The 21,181-nt window shown below is 44.0% G+C and overlaps 2 protein-coding genes across 2 annotated transcripts; both read left to right on the top strand.

Annotated features, from left to right (window-relative positions):
- The first annotated feature begins 494 nt into the window (after nt 1-494).
- LOC134290357 (uncharacterized) lies at nt 495-2,496 on the top strand. Its single transcript, XM_062857478.1, has 3 exons — nt 495-839; nt 994-1,885; nt 2,255-2,496. Exons 1-3 carry the CDS (start codon nt 495-497, stop codon nt 2,494-2,496), a joined length of 1,479 nt encoding a protein of 492 aa, XP_062713462.1.
- Nucleotides 2,497-2,740: 244 nt separating this feature from the next.
- LOC134290356 (uncharacterized) lies at nt 2,741-4,561 on the top strand. The gene is made up of 2 exons (XM_062857477.1): nt 2,741-2,768; nt 2,817-4,561. Exons 1-2 carry the CDS (start codon nt 2,741-2,743, stop codon nt 4,559-4,561), a joined length of 1,773 nt encoding a protein of 590 aa, XP_062713461.1.
- The last annotated feature ends 16,620 nt before the right edge of the window (nt 4,562-21,181 follow it).

Below are 21,181 nucleotides of genomic sequence, written 5' to 3'. Positions count from 1 at the left end.
TGCTTCTCCACCGTATTTTAGAAGCTCGCTTGGTAGTTGATCTGCTCCAGCGGCTTTGTTGTTTTTCAACCGGCCAACCTCCTCCTCAATCTCTTGATTCACCTTTAATGAATGCAGTGTTGATTCCTCTGTTGAATTGTCACTGTCGGACTCTCCTAAGTCCAAGTGATGAATCTCTTCCCGTCCCTCCTGAGGCCTGTAGAAACCTGGATCGTTAGCGTCGATCTTGTGGTTGACCTCGATTAAGTCTTCCAGGTTTTCAATGTCCAATACCGAGAGTCTGGACCGATAATGGGGTCGCATATTCTCCCAAATAAGCTCAAAAAGAGTTCTTGAAGAGAATGGCCGCTGTAAACATTGGTTTAGCTTTTCAACCTCTGTCACAAATGCGATGAAGGTTTCGCCTTTCTTCTGCTTCAACTCCCTAATCTGCGAACGAATTCCTCTGTCCCGGTTGGGATTGCCATATCTGAATCTGAATCGAGAAAAAATCGATGAAGGTTAGCCTGGAGATTTCCGGAGAACAGAAGACGCATCTCTACCAGCTGGTCGATGTTCGAACAGTGAACCGTCTAGACCTTCCTCGACAGTCAATCCACTACACGGAAATGGTGAAGAAGTACCCTTATTTGGGCGGACTACCAATCAAGGATTATGAAGACGCTGTTCCTGAAATCCTCATCGGTAACGATAATTTACATCTTGCCGCCGTGTTGAAGATTCGCGAAGGCAATCCTCAAGAGCCCATCGCCGCAAAAACACGTCTGGGGTGGACCATCTACGGATCGGTGCCAGGCAGCAGTGAGAACACATTGAGCGCCGGGATGAACCTGCCTACGGCAGAAAATCCCAGAATAAAAAAAAGAAAAAAAAAAAAAAAACACATTGAGCTTCCACATCTGCAGCTGCGAATGGGATTCATCGCTTCACGAGCTGGTGAAGCAATATTTTTCTGTGGAGAGCCTCGGGGTGAAGATTGTCGATGATCCACAGTCACGAGAGATCCAGAGGGCAAATCGCATACTGGAGAGCTCGACGAAGCGGATCGGGCAGCGCTACGAGACCGGCTTGCTTTGGAGGTTCGACGTGTTTGAGTTTCCGGATAGCTATCAGATGGCCGTAAAACGAATGGTGTGTCTTGAACGGCGCATGGCGAAGAATGTGGCTATAGGAGAAAGCGTGAGGAAGCAGATGGTCGAATACCAGGAAAAAGGATACATCCACCGGGCGATAGAAGCGGAATTGAAGGAAGCGGATCCAAGGAGGACTTGGTATCTCCCTTTAGGAGTAGCCTTAAATCCCAAGAAACCGGAGAAGATCCGAATATTCTGTGATGCTGCGGCTATGGTAGATGGAGTATCTTTGAACTCCATGCTTTTGAAGGGGCCAGATCTCCTGAGCTCTCTGCCCGCCGTTCTATTCGGGTTCCGAGAGAGACGCTACGCCCTCTGTGCCGACATCAAGGAGATGTTCCATCAGATCCGAATCAAGAAAGAAGACCGGCACGCTCAGCGACTGTTGTGGCGTGATTCCCCGGACGAAGATCCAGCAGTTTACATCATGGACGTCGCTACCTTCGGCTCTACCTGCTCCCCTTGTTCGGCACAGTATGTAAAAAACATCAATGCTGTCGAACATGCAGCGGAGTTTCCAGCGGCAGCGGAGGCTGTTATCAAGAAACATTATGTCGACGATTATCTGGACAGCGCGGACCCTATCGACGAAGCAGTGCGGCAGGCTGAGGAAGTGCGAATCGTTCATTCCAGAGGAGGTTTCCATATCAGGAACAGGATGTCCAATTCAGAGAAAGTTCTTCGACGGGTCGGGGGACCCAGTACGGCTACGAAAAAGCACCTGAGCCTGGATAAAAGCGGCGTAACGGAACGTATTTAGGGAATGCTGTGGTGTCCCGATAAGGATGAATTTACCTACTCCACGACCTTGGAAGTGGCCACTCATCCACCGACTAAGCGCATAGTTCTACGAGCGGTCATGAGTCTGTTTGACCTATTAGGGTTGATGTCATTCTTTGTCATCCACGGCAAGGTGCTCATACAGGATATTTGGAGAGCAAAAACGGACTGGGACGAGCCAATCCCGGAGAGAATATGTCAAAGATGGTTCCAGTGGACGAAGCTATGTAAACAGCTAAACTGTGCACCACGATCCAGGAAATAACAACGCATTGGCCGTTGTTATTTCCTGGATCGTGGTGCTGGAGACTTAGAATCGCTACAACTTTACGTTTTTGTAGACGCGAGTGAAGGAGCCTACGCCTGCGTAGCGTACTTCAGGGCTGTGTATTGCGGAAAGGTGGAATGTGCGCTGGTTGCGGCAAAATTCAAGGTGGCCCCGTTGAAGTCCCTATCCATCCCTCGTATGGAGTTGCAGGCCGCAATACTGGGTGTACGGTTGAAAAAGATGATTCGCCAAGCGCACAGTTTACCAATCGACGAATGTTTCTACTACACGGACTCCAAGAGGGGCTGTCCATAAACCACGTGGTCATTTTTTTGGGACTTCTTAAACCCCCCCCCCGGTGCCATTTGTCCATACAAATTTATTTATTCGTCCATACAAAATGCTCATTGGCCGAACCCCCCCCCCCCCCCCCCCATGACCACGTGGTTTATGGACAGCCCCAGAATGTATTAGCCTGGATAAATTCGGATCACCGAAACTATCGACAGTACGTGGCCGTCAGGATCGGGGAAATACTGACCGAGTCGAATGAGAGAGAATGGCGCTGGATTCCGACGAAGGAAAACGTTGCGGATGATGCTACGAAGTGGGAAATGGACCCTGCTTTTCGCCAGCATGCCGGTGGTTCCGAGGACCTGAATTCCTGTACCGGGCGGAAAAAGAATGGCCGGTAGACAACCACGTCAAATATGAGACCTCGGAAAAAATTCGGGCATGCCTGGTTCATCGGGAAAACAGTAATACGGAAACGATTGAATGGAGTCGTTTTTCAAACTGGAAGCGGCTGTGGCGAAGTGTGGCGTACGTGCAAAGATTCCTGAGCAACCTGCGGAAGAAAGTGCGTGGCGAACCTCTACAATACGGAACGTTGACGCAAGAGGAGCTGATTGCTTCAGAAACCTGCATTTGGCGTCAGGAACAAGAGGCAGCCTATGGAGAAGAACTTCGAGTACTGGAGACTGCGAAGCGAGAAAAAGTACGAGCACGATTGGAACGGAGCAGCAAGCTACGTCAGCTATCGCCTTTCCTGGATGCCGCGGGAGTATTGCGCTCAGAGAGCCGCATTCAGAAGGCGTATTTTGCGTCATATGACACCAGGTGTCCCATAATACTTCCCAAGGATTACCCGGTTACAGTGCTACTCGTGGTATCGTATCATAGGAAATACCTCCATGCGAACGGCGAGACGGTGCTGAATGAGATGCGACAGCGGTTCCACATTCCCGGTCATCCAACGCTGATACGTACTATTACGAAACGCTGCAATCGATGCCGGATTCGGAATGCTGCTCCCGTTGTACCACGAATGGCACCGCTTCCAACAGCAAGACTCCAAGCTTACGTTCGACCTTTTTCCTACGTAGGCCTGGACTATTTCGGTCCATTGGCGGTGCGCGTAGGCAGAGCGACGGCGAAAAGGTGGATTGCTCTGTTTACGTGCTTGACTATCCGGGCAGTCCACCTGGAAGTAGTCCACTCTCTCAGTACGGAATCCTGCAAGATGGCCGTTCGTCGTTTTGTAGCCCGGCGTGGCGCTCCAGTGGAAATACACAGCGACAATGGCACCAACTTTGTTGGTGCCAATAATGGACTTCGACGAGAAATGGAGAACACTAGCGCTGAACTCGCAGAAACGTTCACCAACACCAATACGAAATGGTGTTTCATTCCACCTGCAGCGCCTCACATGGGCGGGTCGTGGGAGAGATTAGTACGATCTATCAAGACGGCTCTGGAAGCTATGTACACTACAAGGAATCCGGATGAAGAAACCTTCGCAACACTGATCGTCGAAGCTGAAGCCGTCGTAAACTCGCACCTACTCACTTTCATCGCGGTTGATCCAGGACAGCAAGAGGCTTTAACGCCAAATCATTTTTTGTTGATGAGTTCGAGCGGAGCAACACAGCCAGCGAAGGCTTTGGTGGAGGCCACCCAGGCGTGCAGGAGCAGCTGGAATCTATGTCGGGTCATGGTGGACTCGTTCTGGCGCCGTTGGATACGCGAGTACCTACCCACGATTGCCCGGAGAACTAGATGGTTTAAAGATGTGAAGCCGATACACGTTGGAGATTTGGTGATCATCGTAACCGAGGCAGCTCGGAATGGATGGACAAGAGGTAAGATCCTTGAAGTGATTCAGGGATCCGATGGAAGAGTACGGCAGGCGATCCTGCAAACATCTGCTGGAGTAGTTCGTCGACCGGTTGCGAAACTAGCAAGACTAGACATCGATGGAGGTAACGTTGGCCAGAACAGTTCCGGACCAAGTTACGGGCCGGGGAATGTTGCCGACTTGGGAATCACTGAGCGATACGCCCCGATTGACTCACAACGACCGCTATGTGGGACTACCTAGCGTTGATCATTTACACTCTCGTGGCCATAAGGCTTTGATAAAGAATAGGGAGATGCAACATATTGTTTAGGCAGGAGAAAAACAGAAACACGTTCTATAGAAGAGTAATAAAAATTGAATTTTCTACTTAAACTACAATCTAAAATAGGATTAAAACTTATATTCTACGGTGAATTAAAATGCTGAACTTACTGAACTAAGTTTGCCTTAAGAATAGTGAGTTAAACTTATTAAACTACTACTGGAATTATACTAATTATCATGCATTGAAGGTTGTAGGATTTATATACAGCAAGAAGATTTGTTGGGATGAGAACAAGAGCGAGGTTAGACTCGATGTAAGTAGATATTACTTGTTTTTTCATGAAATGAAAATTAATACAACTATACAGCTTTTAGCAACTTTCAAAACTAAAAAAAAAGAAGTTCGCTCAAAAGCGATCCGAACCGCCCAAACGCTCAATTTCCAACACTGGCCATGGGTGCTTTAGGTAATATTTGCAGAGATTCGGATATGCAGGCGCTCCCGCATGTCCGGAGCTCGCGAACTGCAACAAAACCGCGGAGTGCGCTCTTTGAATGCACGCGCTTCGTGGAGCTGGAGTATGCAGGAGATATGCGGTAGAGATATTACTGTTACAACATTGTTGAATGGATGGGAGTGGAAAGGTGGGATCCAGTTACTTCCACGATCTCCCGAATTGTACTTGAGCTACAGGGCAAATGGCGGGCTGACCAACAGCAACATGAGTTGCCCATCCCTCCCCTTCCAGGAGCTTGAGTCCAACGGGTAGTCTATACAGTACTAGCCAGGATCTAAACTTCCAGGGGAGAGAGTGCAACTTAAGGCGGTAGCTGGTGTAACGCTTATCAATAGAGGATACTCATGAATGGTCCACTCCTTCTCGAAGTCATCCCTAACGGGCATACTGCGATTTCGATGCGTATTAGGGCGTTTCAGGTAGTTTTAGGTTTAAGGAGTTTTGCAGGCTCTCAGACGAGTTTTACTGGGGCTTCAAGGGGTGTTCAGAGGCGTTTTAAAGCAGAGCGTTTACGGAAATTTCAGAGGAATTTAGGGTCCACGTAGGCCCTATGGTAAATTTCACGGGACTTTTAGGGAGGAGTCAGAGAGTATTGAGATGTTTCAATGCGATTCAGTGAGTTTCAGGGAGCTCCAGGAGGTTTCAGAAGGGGTTCAAAGGCGTTAGAAGACATTTCAGGGAGTATCAAGGCGCTTCAGGTCATTTCAGGAGGTTTCAGAGCAATTTAGGAACCGCTCAGGCTCTCAGGTGAATTTCACGGGTGTTTCAGGGGCTTAGGACAGAAGGTCGAAGGACAAAAAAATCGAAGGAGAAAAAGTCGGAAGTTACAGCCCATCGTAGCGCGCTCCCTTCATAAGGGCAGGCAATGCGCGAAACTTTAAACGTAATTATCTCGAAATTTAGTATTTAAAGTTAAAAACTAGTTGACCGATTTGTAAACTTTTTTATACATGTTCGTATTTCAAATCTCGAGGTACTGAGTCGTCCAAGATTCGATCACGGGCACATAAAACATTCCTTGATTCACAGTAGTCTCTGGTATCACATCAACTGAGCAAATACCAAAACCCGTCCGATATTCCTCCTAAGTGTTAAATTTATCGTGCCTCCTAGCGGGTGGCCCCAAGGGAATACTGATCCCCAAAACAAGCTCTATAACAATAAGTTTTGTGGCTTAAAAAATGGTAAAACAACACTTTTATTAGCGTTATAAATAGGACAAGCGCGGTGTGACTCCTTCCCGCCAGGTTCTCGCGTCGTGCTTTCAGACATAATAATAATTTTTTGACACACCTTTATTGTGTTTCTTAACACCCATTTTCCCGCCGGTAAATGTTGTTCGTCTGTTCGATGCGAAGCTGAGTTGGAGCCTTCTCCTACCGTTGCCTACCACCAGTCACTGAGCCAAGACGACGACGACGGCAAAAAATCCACCAACCTCCCCACCGAGTCGTCGTCTTCGTAGTCATTGTTCATTCGTGACTCCAGCTGGAGGGAGTCCGTGGAGGAGGATCCCAACTCTAACACTTGTACCCCCATTATTAATCTCTGCTTGGGTCTCTCGCGCTCAAATTCTCCCCAAATGCTCCATCGTTCCACATCGAGTTGAGTTGGCACACAAAGACTAAGATTAATGCTCTTTTTCGCACAGCTTGACAATCTTTTGCTCTCGGCGTGCGCTCGCGCGACATGGTCTTTAAAAGCGGCCGCGCGCCGCGCTGCGTCTCCACTTCAACTCCCCAACTCTTGTAGAAGAAAAATCAACTTTTATGAATGAACCGTGTTTTGATTCATGGATCTTCATGGTACATAAGCTGGTCGATGTGACTTGTCGTTTTTCGAGTCGAGTTCGGTCTTTACCACGACGTCCAACGACCAACGACGACAACTGAAGAAACTCCATAATGAACCACTTTTAACCATTGTTGCTTACATGCGCAAAGCCATTTAGGAACCTGTCGCCGTACTTCGCGTACTGCTGCAGAACAACAACAACGAGAAGTCAATTTTTGAAAGCTCCGAGTCCATGCAGCAGCGATCGGACAAAGGCGTGCTCAAATTTTAATCCTACATCCAGCGGAAGGTCTTTGAATGGATCCAGCCAGCAGGCTGGGCAACAAGGCTAATGAGGGGTTAACTATGGCTAAACTTACGGCTTTTTTGTCCGTTTATGAGATGGACCGTCACATGAGTATACTTTAGATAGTTTTTATAATTTTGTCACGTATTTCCAAGCGAATTTCCATAAAATTGCGCCTACAAGTCGGCAACCCATGAACTCACTATGTACATCCTACCTTGATACGCCTTGTTGGTTGCGCAAAGTAACTTTACTCCAGCGATGAGCGTACTGTAGATCACCATATTCGTCAGTATGAGGGGATGTTCCTCTAATTTCCCCGAACGTGTACAGTGTTCCCAGGTTATATTCAACCGCGTGTCACTACATGACCAGCCCACTGAAGCCTGCCGTATTTTACTCGTTTCGCAATATTCGCTTCTATGTACAACTGTCTGCGTCTGCGTCAGCTCACAACTCCAATTATTGAAGTATTATACTACTCAACAAATTCTCAGCAACGTCAAACACAATCTCATCATTCACTACCTCAGCACTAACACCGCTTGACCTGCCTCTTTCTCTATCCATAATCATGTACTTCATCTTGGTCGAGATAATCGTCAAGCCTATTCTCGCTGTCGGCATGACAAAAGCTGTGTAATTCGCGCAATACAGATCTCATTAAGAGCACTAGCCTCTGCCCAGCAACTCCTATCCCTATTTCCAAGTGGAACCGGACGGACTACGAGCAACCTTACTCAGTAAAACTATCAGCTGATATCCCAGCAAAAAGTGACATTTGTTAGTTGACTCTCAGCAAAACGATTGCCGAAGCTCAGCAATGAACTGTCAAAATTGCTGAGATCTCAGCAAAATGGTTGTTTGCTGATTACACTAGAACCTCTTTTTATGCACATGGCTGGGACTGCATAATTTAAAAATGTGCATAAATTAAATAAGGCATAAAAAGAGGGAAATTTATGCATAAATTAAGTTTGGGCTTTAACTAGGGCTTTAATTAGAGAATCTAGTTCGCGAGAACAGGTCTTGCTCCTGGGCAGGTAAGTAAGATGGGGCTAAGGGGGTATCCAGAAAGTTCCCAGAGGGCCCAAAAAGGGGGTTCCAAGGGGCTTCAGGGGCGTTTTAAGGAGTTGTTTCGGGGGATTTGAGGAGCCTTCTGAGGGTGTTCTGTCAAGATTTTTTGGTGTTTTCATGGGATTACGGGGAATTCTAGGGTATTTCAATAGTATTAAGTGGGTATCGCCTCTGAATCCCACCGAAGATGCTCTGAAACATCCTGAAATGCCTCCAAAATCCCCCTTAAACCCCCTCGGACCCCATGTAACGCACCTGAGAGGCTCCAAACCCCCCGAAAACTCATTCGTAACGCTTTCGTAACGCTCCTGAATCCCCCGAAAATGCTCTGAAACGTCTTGAAATGCCTCCAAAATCCCCCTTAAACCCCCTCGGACCCCATGTAACCCACCTGAGAAACTCCGAACACCCAAAAACTCCTCCGTAACGCTTACGTAACGCCTCTGAATTACGCCAAAATGGTATAAAACATCCTGAAATGCCTCAAAAAATCCTCCTAAACCAAAACCCCTAAAAACGCTTCCGTAAAGCCTCTGAAACCAGCCTAAAATGCTCTGAGACTTCCTGAAATGACTTCGAAACCCCCTTAAGACCCACTCGGACCCCATCTAACGCACATTAGAACTTCGGAAACACTCAAAAGCGAACCTGTAACCTTCCTTTGCTCTCCTCTGTAAACACCTCTTGGCCGCGGTTGCAATAGTTGCCGTCATTATTAAATATCCTTATGCACAATATTGGTTCTGAGTAGCTTTCCCTCTTTTTATGCAGGGCATACAAAAAGGTGCATAAATTCAAAATGCATAAAAATAACATGCATAAAACGAGGTTTTAGTGTACTACTCGACAATTTCTTCAACAACGTCAAACACAGCCTCAGCAATCACTACCTCAGCACTAACACCGCTAGACCTGCCTCTTTCTCTATCCACAATCATGTACTTTGTCTTGGTCGAGATAATTGTCAAGCCTATCCTCGCTGTCGGCACGACAAAGGCTGTGTAATTCGCGCAATACTGATCCCATTAAGAGCACTAGCCTCTGCCCAGCAATCCCAGAAATCGAACAGCTACCGCAGAAGTGGAAGGAAGAGGTAATCTGTCCATTCACAGTGAGGCAGAGTGATCTGCCTACAAAGTGCTTTTTTTTTTTTTTACTTATTCGTTTATTTGGAAGGCTCGGGCGCCACATGAGCATAACTGAGCCGAAATCTTTCGTTTTTTGTTTTTTTTTACAATGAATTTACATTTTACAATTTATTACTGCCTTAAGCTATGTTAGTTTGGGAAGCCGAAGTACTCGCGGCTGTTTCGAGGTTAAGGATTGAGAAAAAAAATAAAATTGGGAAGGAGGGATTTATGGGTTTAAAACTAAATTATTTGCTAACTTATACTAAAACATTGATGGGACAAATTGTCCATATCTGTAACGGAACCAAAAAAAGGGCTTTATCGGTAGAAAACGTCAAGAAGAGGACAAACGGAAGGGGGGTGACGACAGACAGGGGCGAACAACAAAACCAAAAGGCGGACAACGAAAACAAGGAACGTACTACATCAAACTCTGACATCAACACGTTTCAAAAACTGGTAAATCAGGTTCATGTATTCCAAATCAAGTCCTGCCAACACTTCTCTAACGGGTTTCTGTTGTTTTCCTCGGACCCGGAGAATTTCATGCAGCTCAGATCTGACCTCACGATACTCATTGCATCCCCACACGACATGTTCGATATCCTGGTAAGCTACGCTACAGACACAGAGATTGCTTTCTGAGAGCCCAATACGGAAGGTATGTGCATTCAACAAATAGTGGTTGGACATCAGCCGACACATTACACGAATGAAATCGCGGCCTAAATCCAACCCTTTGAACCATGGCTTCTTCGACACCTGTGGAATGATGGAGTGCAACCATCTACCCATCTCTCCATCTCTCCATTTGTGTTGCCAGCTGATCAAGGTCTCCTGACGGGCCAATGCAAAAAATTCGTCGAAGGCGATTTGACGCTCGTAAATATCGCCTCCGCTAGCGCCCACCTTAGCCAGAGAGTCCGCTTTCTCATTGCCCGGAATTGAGCAATGTGAAGGGACCCAAGCTATGGTGATGATGTATGAGCGTTTGGACAAAGCACTCAAGACTTGGCGTATTCCATTCAGGAAGTACGCTGAGTGCTTCATCGGTTTCATTGACCGAACAGCCTCCAGAGAGCTTAGACTGTCGGTAAAAATGAAGTAGTGCTCAGGTGGAAGAGTGCGAATGTACTCAGAGGTGTAGTATATAGCCGCTAGCTCAGCAATGTATACCGAACATGGCTTTTGAAGCATGTAGGTGGCGCTATGAAATTCGTTGTAGACACCGAAACCACTCGAATCATCGGTTTTCGAACCGTCTGTGAAGAACTGTCTGTCCCCGCTAACATGCCCGAACTTACTTGCAAAGATCTGTGGAATACCTACGGAACGAAAAGATTCCGGAATACCGGTGATCTCATCCTTCATAGAGAGATCAAAATCCACTGAGGAGCTGTCGAAGTTTGAGAAGTTGTCACGATTGGTGTTAACCGGAGATGGGCTTACCTCCAGCGTCATGTACCAGTAGTACACACTCATAAAACGAGTTTGAGGGTTCTGTTCGAGCAGCTTTTCGAAATTTTCTATGACCAATGGATTCACAACCTCGCATCGGATGAGGAACCGGAACGATAACTCCGCAAAGCGGTCTGTCAGAGGCTGTACACCAGCGAGTACCTCTAAACTCATAGTGTGAGTTGAGTTCATGCAACCTAACGCGATCCGAAGACAACGGTACTGAACCCGCTTCAGCAAGTGTGTTTTCGCCGCGGATTGAAAACAGAAGCTACCGTATTCTAAAACCGACAGAATGGTTGTTTGGTACAGCCTGATCAGATCTTCCGGATGTGCTCCCCACCATGTTCCGGTAATAGTTCGCATAAAGTTGATTCGCTTTTGGCATTTCTGTATCAGATACACAATGTGCTTCCCCCAGGTGCATTTGGAGTCGAACCAGACGCCGAGATATTGAGAAGACATGCTATGAGTGATTGTCTTACCCATCAGTTGGAGCGGAAACTTTGCCGGTTTGTGTTTTTTAGAAAAGACAACCATCTCAGTTTTCTCCGGAGAGAATTCGATACCCAGCTTGAGAGCCCAAGTAGACAAATTGTCCAAAGTATCCTGTAGTGGTCCTTGCAGATCGACTGCTATTGATCCCGTTATAGAAACAACACAGTCATCCGCAAGCTGTCTTAACGTGCAATTTTCCATGAGACAATCATCTATGTCTCTAACATAAAAATACAAAGTGCTATCCCAGATCATCTTCCATCGTCTGGCATCTTAAGCGAATGAGTTCGTGGGAAGTTATCAAGCCGGCTTCATCGACGGCCTGTCGACAATTGACCAGATCTTCACCGTACAGCAAATCCTCCAGTAATGCCGTAAATATCAAGTTCCAACGCATCACCTGTTCATCGACTTCGAAGCGGTGTACGACAGTATCGACAGTACAGAATCATGGACGAAAACGGCTTGTCTGGGAAGCTGACTAGACTGATTAAAGCAACGATGGACGGTATGCAAAACTGCGCAAGAGTTTCGGGTGAACTATTCAATTCATTCAAATCTCGCAACACGCGAGGAACTGCGACAAGGTGAGGGACGCCAGAACATTTGGAACGGTAGCAGAACTGTACATCCGCAAAGGTCGGACTGTTGGTGAATGCGTCCAAAACAAAGTACACGCTGGTAGGCGGAACCGAACACGACCGGGACCGTCTAGTTAGGGGCCGTTCATAAACCACGTAGACTTTTTGGGGGGAGGGGGGGTCTGGCCAAAGTCTACGCTCCATACAAATTTCAAAATTTTTGTATGGAAAAAAGTCTACGAGGGGGGAGGGGGGGGTCTGAGATGGCCAAATTTTGGTCTACGTGGTTTATGAACAGCCCCTTAGTAATGTGGCGATAGACGGGAATACCTTCGAGGTAGTGGAGGAATTCGTACACCTCGGATCCTTACTGACGGCTGACAACAATGCTAGCCGTGAAATACGAAGACATATCATCAGCGGAAGTCGTGCTCAAGAGAAGCTGCGGTCTAAAATGATTCACTCACGCTCCAAGTGCAACATGTACAATATGCTGATAAGACCGGTGGTCCTCTACGGCCACGAGGCATGGATCATGCTCGAGGAGGACCTGCAAGCAGTCGTATTTTTCGAGCAACGCATGCTAAGGTCAATCTTTGGCGGTATGCAGGAGAATGGTGTGTTGCGGAGAATGATGAACCACGATCTCGCTGCATTCTACGGAGAACCCAACATCCTGAAAATGGCTTAAGCTGGACGGATACGGTTAGCAGGGTATGTTGCAAGAATGACGGAAAACAACCCTGCAAAGTTGTTGTTCGCGATTGACCCGGTTGGCACAAGAAGGCGTTGAGCGCAGAGAGCACGATGGGCGGATCAGGTGGAGCGTGACTTGGAGAGCATCGGGCGTGACTGAGAATGACGAACGGCAGCCACGAACCATGTATTATGGAGAAATATTGTTGATTCAGTTTTATCTTAAATTTGATATAATACCAAATTAATGAATGTGTCCTTGTATCCTAGCAATGCCGTAAAGCATTTACTAATGTGTGATAATCGTGCCTCTCCTATACATGCCACCCGAGCAAAGTCACATCTATCCACAAACTGCGTTGACTCAATTTTGTGCATCTCGGATTCCCACGCGTAGACTTTTTTCAACATAATTTCTATTAATTTGTATGAAGCGTAGACTTAGGCCAGAACCCCCTCTCCCTATGAGTCTACGTTGTGTATGAGCAGGCCCTAATGTAGCGACGAGTCTACGCTGAATGAAGCATTCGCATCCACTAGTCCTGATCCTGGGCCAATCGCTTCCAGTCGCCCTGAACGCCCCCTACGTCTTACTTCAACTACAAAGTGCCGACGGCTCCTTCCTGATTCTCTGCTGGATATGATTTAAGCCTTTCATTGCTCCGGCAAACGAGCTATGTACCCAGGCCCAGCCCGTCGTAAACTACCGTGTCTTTAATCACTTCACTACTCATCTCTTTATAAACTTACGTACGTAAGTTCATGCGACACCGTAAGATTCTATCTATTTATTTAATTTTAAAAACTAATACGGAAATCAAAACACAACAAAGTTCTACAAGCGTCGAGTGACGGTGTTATCGGCTAACGATACGGTAAGCCGCCGTTCATCAGCGCCCCTGCTCCGACACCACACAAGGTACTGTAAATGCAGCACTCTTCGACAAGTGGGAGTTAGAGCATACTCCTAACTACTCATTCCTAACTCTCCACTTCTCCTCACTCAATGGTCTTAATTTTCAAATTATCAATTCTTACTGCTTATTCCAGACTCTTTGCTGTTGACTTATCAGTCTTCGTCCCTCACTGATTGATACTTTTCATTCCTCATTTCCCACTTTTAAATGATCACTTCTTTACATTACTTATTACTTACCTCTCACCCCTCACTCCTCATTACTCATTCTTCATTTGTTATCTGTCAATCCCTACTAATTGACTGCCCATTCCTTAATGTTCACTTCTTACCCTTAATCCCAAGTAACACACTTGTCACAGAAGAGTTACGGCGGGGCAGGTTTTTGTTGCGCTTGCGCAGAAGTTATTATGACTTACTTCTAATAAATAAATACTTACTTGCTAGAAGTAAGTCACAGTGACTTCTGCGCAACAAAAACCTGCGCCGCCGTAACTCTTCTGTGACAAGTGTGGTACTTGGTATTGATCACTCCTTATTTCTCCCTTTTCGTTGATTCACGCTCTTTATTGTTTATTCATCATTGCTTCTTCTTACTCCTTCTTCACACTTCTTTTTCTGCACTGCTCAATACTCAGTAATCTCTGCTCACTCCTACTACTCTCTCTTAACTCCTCACTGCTCACTTTTCATTCCCTTAAGCTTCCAACTTCTCACTTCACATTATTCATTATTTACTGCCCACTCCTTACTGATCACCGCTAACGCCACATTGCTCACTTGTCACTCCTCACTACCGCACACTCTTCATAGGAGCACTACTTCATTCTACACTGCATACTCTTGTACACTGCATACTCCTCACTTCTATTACCCACTACTAAGTGCTCATTTCTCACTTCTTATTGTGGGACAGCGTTTTTATGCATTGAACATGCGACAGTAGCGTGGTTCAAAAAAACGGTTTTTGCTCCACACCGCTCTTTCGATTCGTAACCAGATTCTATGCCTTCTCCCAAAATTTGAGTTCATTTGGTTGAAAATTGAGACTGCACAAATCCTTCAAAGTTTGTATGGGAATCACTATGGGAAAACGATGTTTTTCATTCAATCGACCGTAGCGTTTCCTTAACTGTCCTAGAGGATTAGTTGACCCTTGGTACTTCTCGGTTACTCTATCAGCTACAACTTTTCCGAAGACAGCATTCAAATCGCATGCCTCATTAATTAGTTACCGATTTTTATGCAGAATAGAAATCTTTACTCATGATTTTTAAACTATTTGGTGGACATCACTGCAATTTGCAGTGAAACATATATGTAACCATAATTTCAGTGTGCTATCTTTGGCGCCATATGCAGCAATGTTGCCTGCTGGGAAGCTGGAGGATTACTGTTAAAGTTTGTCCCGTTGGATACAAATTGATAACTAATTAATGAGGCGTCCGATTTGAGTGCTGTCTTCGACAAAGTTTTAGCTAACTGATAGAGTAACCGAGAAGTGCCAAGGGTCAACTAACCCTCTAGGACAGTTGGGGAAATGCTACGGTCGATTGAATGAAAAACATCGTTTTCCCATAGTAATTTCCATACAAATTTTGAAGGGCTTGTGCAGTCTCAATTTTCAACCAAATGAGCTCAAATTTTTGGGAGAAGGCATATAATCTGGTTACGAATAGAAAAAGCTTTGTGGAGTTTACGTGACCGTCTAATCTTATATATTACGATTGTTGATTATTTTCGGTGAAAACATACACTAAAACTGGATAACAGTGTCGGTAAACTCACACTCAAAGCACACTCATGAACCGCTCCTGCGTGAGCAAACTCGCGCGCGATTCTGAATCGTTTTCTCACACGCGAGAATTTCATGCAAAATCTCGCTCTCACGAGTCAAGCGCCGAAATCTCGTTCGCTTGTAAAACGAACCCAAATCAATTTGAACGTCATTCAATGTTGTTGTACGCTAGATTTGCTTTAGTTCTATCACACAATCCTAAAAACTTCGATTTAAATACTAAGAACATCAAGAAATAAAGCAATGAGTGAAATTATGAGTCAACTCATGCATGATTTTTTCGGCGGTGATTTTGGCGAGTCAAGAATCGCGCGTGAAACAACTCAACAATGAGATTTGAGAATTTGAGTTTTTACCAACACTGCTGGATAATACATAACGTTTCGGCCTACTCAACTTCAGCCATCATCAGATATTTTATGCATCAATCGATCACCACCAGTGTGGTTGCAATAGTCCACACTATTGCAATCAGTATTGCAACCACACTGGTGGTGATCGATTGATACATAAAATATCTGATGATGGCTGAAGTTGAGTAGGCCGAAACGTAATATATTATCGAGTTTTAGTGTAGGTTTTCACCGAAAATAATCAACAATCGTAATATAGGGTATGTGTGCCATCAGTAATCTCATGCTCCCATTTTCATCCTATTCGAAAACAAGCGATTACGGCACCGATTGACTCCGTTCTTTTTGTTTTCATAGGTGCTCACTTCTAACAAAAAATACAAAAATAAGAAACAAAACAAACAGCGCTTCAATCCTTTGTTTTTCGTGGGATGAAAATGGGAGCCACATGTTTAATAAGGGAACCAATACCCTATGAATAGAAAAAGCGGTGTGGATCAAAAACAATTTTTTAAACCGCGCTAATGCGACAGCTTTTGAGAAAAAAAAATGAACATGGGGCAGCTTACGCTGAAAAATCGAAAATGGGACAAACTAAAATGATGTTGTTTCCATAAAGTTCCCGAACAAAGTATACTAACCGAGAGCGTTGTAAGTAGGTATATGTTAAAGTAGACCATTTGGCGATGAAAAAGTCAAAATCGTCAAAAAGTAACATCACTCGACGGTAGTAACCGAACAAAAGCTGGTGTTTGAATAACAAGTGGATCAACATAGCATTTCGGCACCAACATTTCAAAAGGGCGTTACTGCTTTTGCAATCAATGCTTTCTCACAGAGCTGTGGATCGTATTTCATTCATCTCACGCAATTCACATCCATTAATCGAAAGAGGAGGATTTTATCTTTCTATTTGTGCTAATGGATTGCTCGAGAGGGATGGGATACACTCCACAGCTTTGTGAGAAGGCATTGGTTGTAAATGCAGTTACGCCCTTTTGAAATGTTGTTGCCGATTTATGCGGAGACTTGAGGTTCGTCGCTTAATGATGTCTTTCCCGGAAAAAATCGCCATTTGTGTTCGGTTCAATCATGATGACGAGGTGATTTTGAAAGAAATGATATATGGAGCTGCTTTCCGAAGTGTTTTAAATTCGAGTCAGTTCCGGATATCAAATTCCCCTATGATTCTAACGAGATTAACTCCTGATTGCAATGTATTACCATACGACATTCCACCTAGTGAAACAAATGCGCAATGAGGAAATTGGAAATCAACCACATTTCATTGGTTGATCGTAAAATAAAGATGTCATCCGAGTGCTTCTTTATCTTCAACGACTCCACTAATTCCCGAACTCAATGCCTTTAACTACAACCAACCTCCATACACAATCATCCCCCATCTCCCCCTTCCGAACGATAATTGCATCAATCGATTGACCACAATCTATCGGCCTGTGCAGCGCCTCCTCTCGTTACATGTGAGGTGAGGGCTTCTTGCACACAACGACACGCGGCTCGCAACTCCTCGAATCTACTCCTATAAATTTACGTAAGAAAAACCTTGAACACATTACCGCTCGGACGACCGTCCGATTTGCTGCCGCCACCGCCACTATACAGACCTAACTAACCTATTAAATAAAATCAAATAGGATTATATTTATCAATTCCGTCAAACTTAATTAAAAGTCGTAATAATTTACATAAACCACTTGCTGCTCACTACTGACACTGACTGCTGGCTGGCTGGCCGCGCATTCGGTTCGGCCAGAGAGCACGAATGTAAGCTCTCGAGGGGAACCAAGGGACAATAATTTGCCTTCACCCATTGCTACGTGACGGTGTATAAACCTGTCGATTTTCGCACGTCGCGCCAGTTGATTTTATGAATGAGCGCTTTATCTTATTCACGCGGACGCCACTCACATACAGTTAACCGGCGCGGCACGGCACGGTTGGTTGTGGGGTCTAATTTCCGTGTTTCTATTTTTGTTTCTTGGTCGTTGTGGGTTGGAGCTTCTGTCGTAGACAGCACGGCCTTGAGCGACCTTATGTTTAAACAGAGAAAGGTGCAGTTGAGTCTCCTATAAGACACTGCCACCTATGTATCGTAATGGCCCAATTTTTCCCTCAAACCACGAATAGACAAAAGTACAAAAGGGCTAAAGGTCGGGGTTGGGGCCAGGGCTGCAAAATTATGAGTCGAAAACCTGGCAGAGTTCCTACTTCATGCTTCCACGGGTCATTCGATGGCAAAGACTTTAAGCTGATTCATAACTGTTCATAGCTGATAGTGCAGCATGGATACTGTTGTTCTTCTGACTTCAGTAAGATTGTAGAGGTACGTTCCTAACGTCTGTTCATAAAAGATGTGTGGTTCAATGACGGATCAGTTTGTTATTCTCCTCGTCCGTTCGAATGGTGCTCAACGAACGAATTTGATTGACAAAGTTGGCTATAACTCCAAGCTCCTGAGTTTCTCCATCAAGATTTCGTTAAGGATGTTTTCCCTTGACTCCTGAGACAAACTCCTGATACTACTTTAGAAAATCTTCTAGGGTACACTAGGAAAACCCTTCTGAAAGAATAACAGAATTTTCTCCACAGATTCTTTCATAGTTTCTTCAGTGATCCAAAAGTTTTATATTTTTATTATAGCGATTTGTAGCCCTAGCATGATTCATCTCCTTATTTGGAAGTTCTTCCAAAGATTGTTTGAGCCGGCGATTTTTTTTTCAGAAAATATTTCGGCAATTCGTTTAGGAATTCAAACAGGTAATTCTTAGAGAAATTCCTGTATCCGTTAAAAATATACAGGAATTTCTCTAGGAATTACTTCTGGAATTCATTCAGGAAATCCAGCAAGAATAAAGATTTTTGTATCATCACCGTTTGTGATTCTAGCAGGAATTCCTTCTTAGATTCCTGCCTAAATTCATACAGAGGTTTTTTAATAGTTCCAGCAGTGGTCCCCAGAAATCTTCCAGCGTCTCCTCCAAGTATACCTCTAGGGTTTTTACGTGAACTAAAGAATTTCCTAGAAATTTCGACATTGATTCCATGGGAAATAAATCAAGAGATTTTTCGGATTCCTCCAAGATTAAAAAAAATATTTCAGGTATTTTTTTAGAAGGATTTATCCAGAAAGTCTTCTAAAGTTCTTCAATGAATTATTGTTTCACCAAGCGTTTCCCAACGAGTTTCCCCTGGTATTCCCCAGGAATTTCTTCAGAAGTAACTCCTCAGGAATCCCTGGGCTCCCTTTAAAATTACCTTCAGGAACTAATACAGGAATTAGACTTGAGATTTCTTCGAAAAATCTTCCCTGGATTCTTCTTGAATTCCTTCAAATTCAAAGATTTCTTCAGCAATATCTCCGGGACTTTTAGTATTTTAAGGATTCCCATAGATATTTCAACTAAAGATTTCTTAAATGTTTTTTTCCATGATTTTTTTCTATTAAATCCCCCTATAACACCCTGTAGAAATTTCTCCATGAATTCCTTGAGAAATTTCTGCTGAAACTCTTCCTGTATCTCCTGCAATTCCATCACAAATATCTCCTGGGACTTCTTCAAAGACTAATAAACAAAGTTCTTCCAGAAACTCCACAAAACATGCTGGAAGATTTTTTTTTTCAAATTCTGAAGCAATCTTTGAAGGATTTTTTAAATAAATCCCTGATCGAACTTCAGAAGATACCAGTGGCGATTCCTTGAAGAAACTCCTGAAAAAAAATAAGAAAATATTGCAGGACGGAACTCTCTGAATCAATTTCTGAAGTAATCTCAGGAAGAATTCTTGGAATAACTCTTTGAGAAATATCTGATGGAATTCAATAAGATATCTTCGAAGGAATCCCTAAAAGAATTTCATGAGAAACTTCTGGAGAAATTCCGTACATTGTTTTAAGCGAAAACTCCTGGAGGAGATTCCAGAGAAATTTTTGGAGAAAATTCCTGAAGACAAGTCTAACGGACAGCCCTGGGATGTTTTTAAGGGAATCCCTGGTGAAATTTCTTATGTGATCCCTGAAGGAGCTCTCGCAGAAACTTCGGGAGAAATGCTTCGAACAATTTATTGAATATTTTCTTAAGATATGAGTGGAAGTCCTGTTGAAAATTTTCAAGATCGAGTCCGAAAGGAATTCCTCAAGGAACCACTGAGGAAATTTATGAAGAAAAGGATTTTTTGAAGAACCTCTGAAGAAATCTGCCCAACAAACATTTTTGATGGTCCGGTCTTTTTTTACGCGGTTTTGATTTACGCGGCCGCCTAAATGAAAACTCCATACAAAAAAAAAATTCATCGTCTTATTTTTGCATGATTCGTCGAGAAATGGTGAGACTTTTTTTACGCGGTTTTTCGAATTTTGAACTGAGTTTTATTTTTACGCGGTACGTATCCCCCGCGTAAAAAAAAACCTGACTGTATAGGAGTGGAACAAATCAATCTTAAGAAAACTTTTACTTGAGAAACTGTTGTTCAACTTTGTTTGTTTCTTGAGTGGTACTCCTAGAATTATTTCTTGAAAACACCCTTGTGAAGTGGCATGAAACAAAGCTCTGAAAAAGTTCAAAAGGTCCCGAAGGATCCTAAAATCCTGTGACCCAGTAAAATGTCTGAACAAGTTCCTGAACAAACCCTTAAAAGGCATGTATAAAGCACTCCTTGGAAGAATACCTGAAAGAACTATCGGAGAAATCCCTGGATGAACTTTTGGAAGAATCTTCTGAAAATTTACACTAGAAGAATTTAGAAAAAAAAATGGTGGAGGAGTTTTATAAGAAATGCCTGAGGAAATTGTCTACAAATTCTTGATCTTATCCCAGGACAATATGTGAAGCATTTCTAAGATCCTCTAGAGGAAATCTCAGACACGAATGCCACTTATGTGGTAAAGTGTCTTAAATATATAGTAATAATAATCTAGAGGAAATCAAGCAAAAATTCATGTAAGAATTCCTGAAAAAAAACTGGAAAAGGCATCTGTGACGCAACTTCTGGGTGAAATACTACTAGAATTCCTAGATGTAAACTTGCACAAAACTGAAAGAAAATTTCTGCCCGATCCGAACGACATTTTTAAGGAATCTCAGGAGGAAAAGCTGAAGGATTTCCTTGGGAAACCCTTAGAAAAATTCCAACAAAAATTTCTCGACAAATTTTTTGAAGAATTCCTGGAGAAATCATTCAGAAAATTTCAAGTGAATCCCTGAAAAAATCCTTCAGAAATTTCTGAAGAATATATGTACGAATTTCTGAATCTATATAAATAAAAATAGAATAGTATTTGTATGTCACGAATAGGCTCGGAAACGGGTCAACGAGCCATTCTATCAGTGTTTCACTCGTGCAGGGCTCGGACGTTATCGAACAAAAAAATAATTGAGCAAATCGACCGGGAACGCACCGAAAACGAGAAAGTTTGAAATTCCATTTCGTGTGGCATTTTTCTGCAGAACTGACCTTAAACAACATAGAG

This window comes from Aedes albopictus, chromosome 3, assembly GCF_035046485.1.
Source record: "Aedes albopictus strain Foshan chromosome 3, AalbF5, whole genome shotgun sequence".
NCBI lineage: Eukaryota > Metazoa > Arthropoda > Insecta > Diptera > Culicidae > Aedes > Aedes albopictus.
This window is presented reverse-complemented; position numbering and strand designations above follow the sequence as displayed.

What these genes read in the sequence shown, in the direction of transcription:
- LOC134290356 (XM_062857477.1), top strand. Translation starts at nt 2,741, where the DNA reads ATGGCGCTGGATTCCGACGAAGGAAAAC. An exon ending in GGATTCCGACGAAGGAAAAC is followed by an intron (nt 2,769 to 2,816) that starts GTTGCGGATGAT and finishes GCTTTTCGCCAG; the next exon opens with CATGCCGGTGGTTCCGAGGA.
- LOC134290357 (XM_062857478.1), top strand. Translation starts at nt 495, where the DNA reads ATGAAGGTTAGCCTGGAGATTTCCGGAGAACAGAAGACGCATCTCTAC. An exon ending in CCGGGATGAACCTGCCTACG is followed by an intron (nt 840 to 993) that starts GCAGAAAATCCC and finishes GATGATCCACAG; the next exon opens with TCACGAGAGATCCAGAGGGC. An exon ending in TAAAAGCGGCGTAACGGAAC is followed by an intron (nt 1,886 to 2,254) that starts GTATTTAGGGAA and finishes ACGTTTTTGTAG; the next exon opens with ACGCGAGTGAAGGAGCCTAC.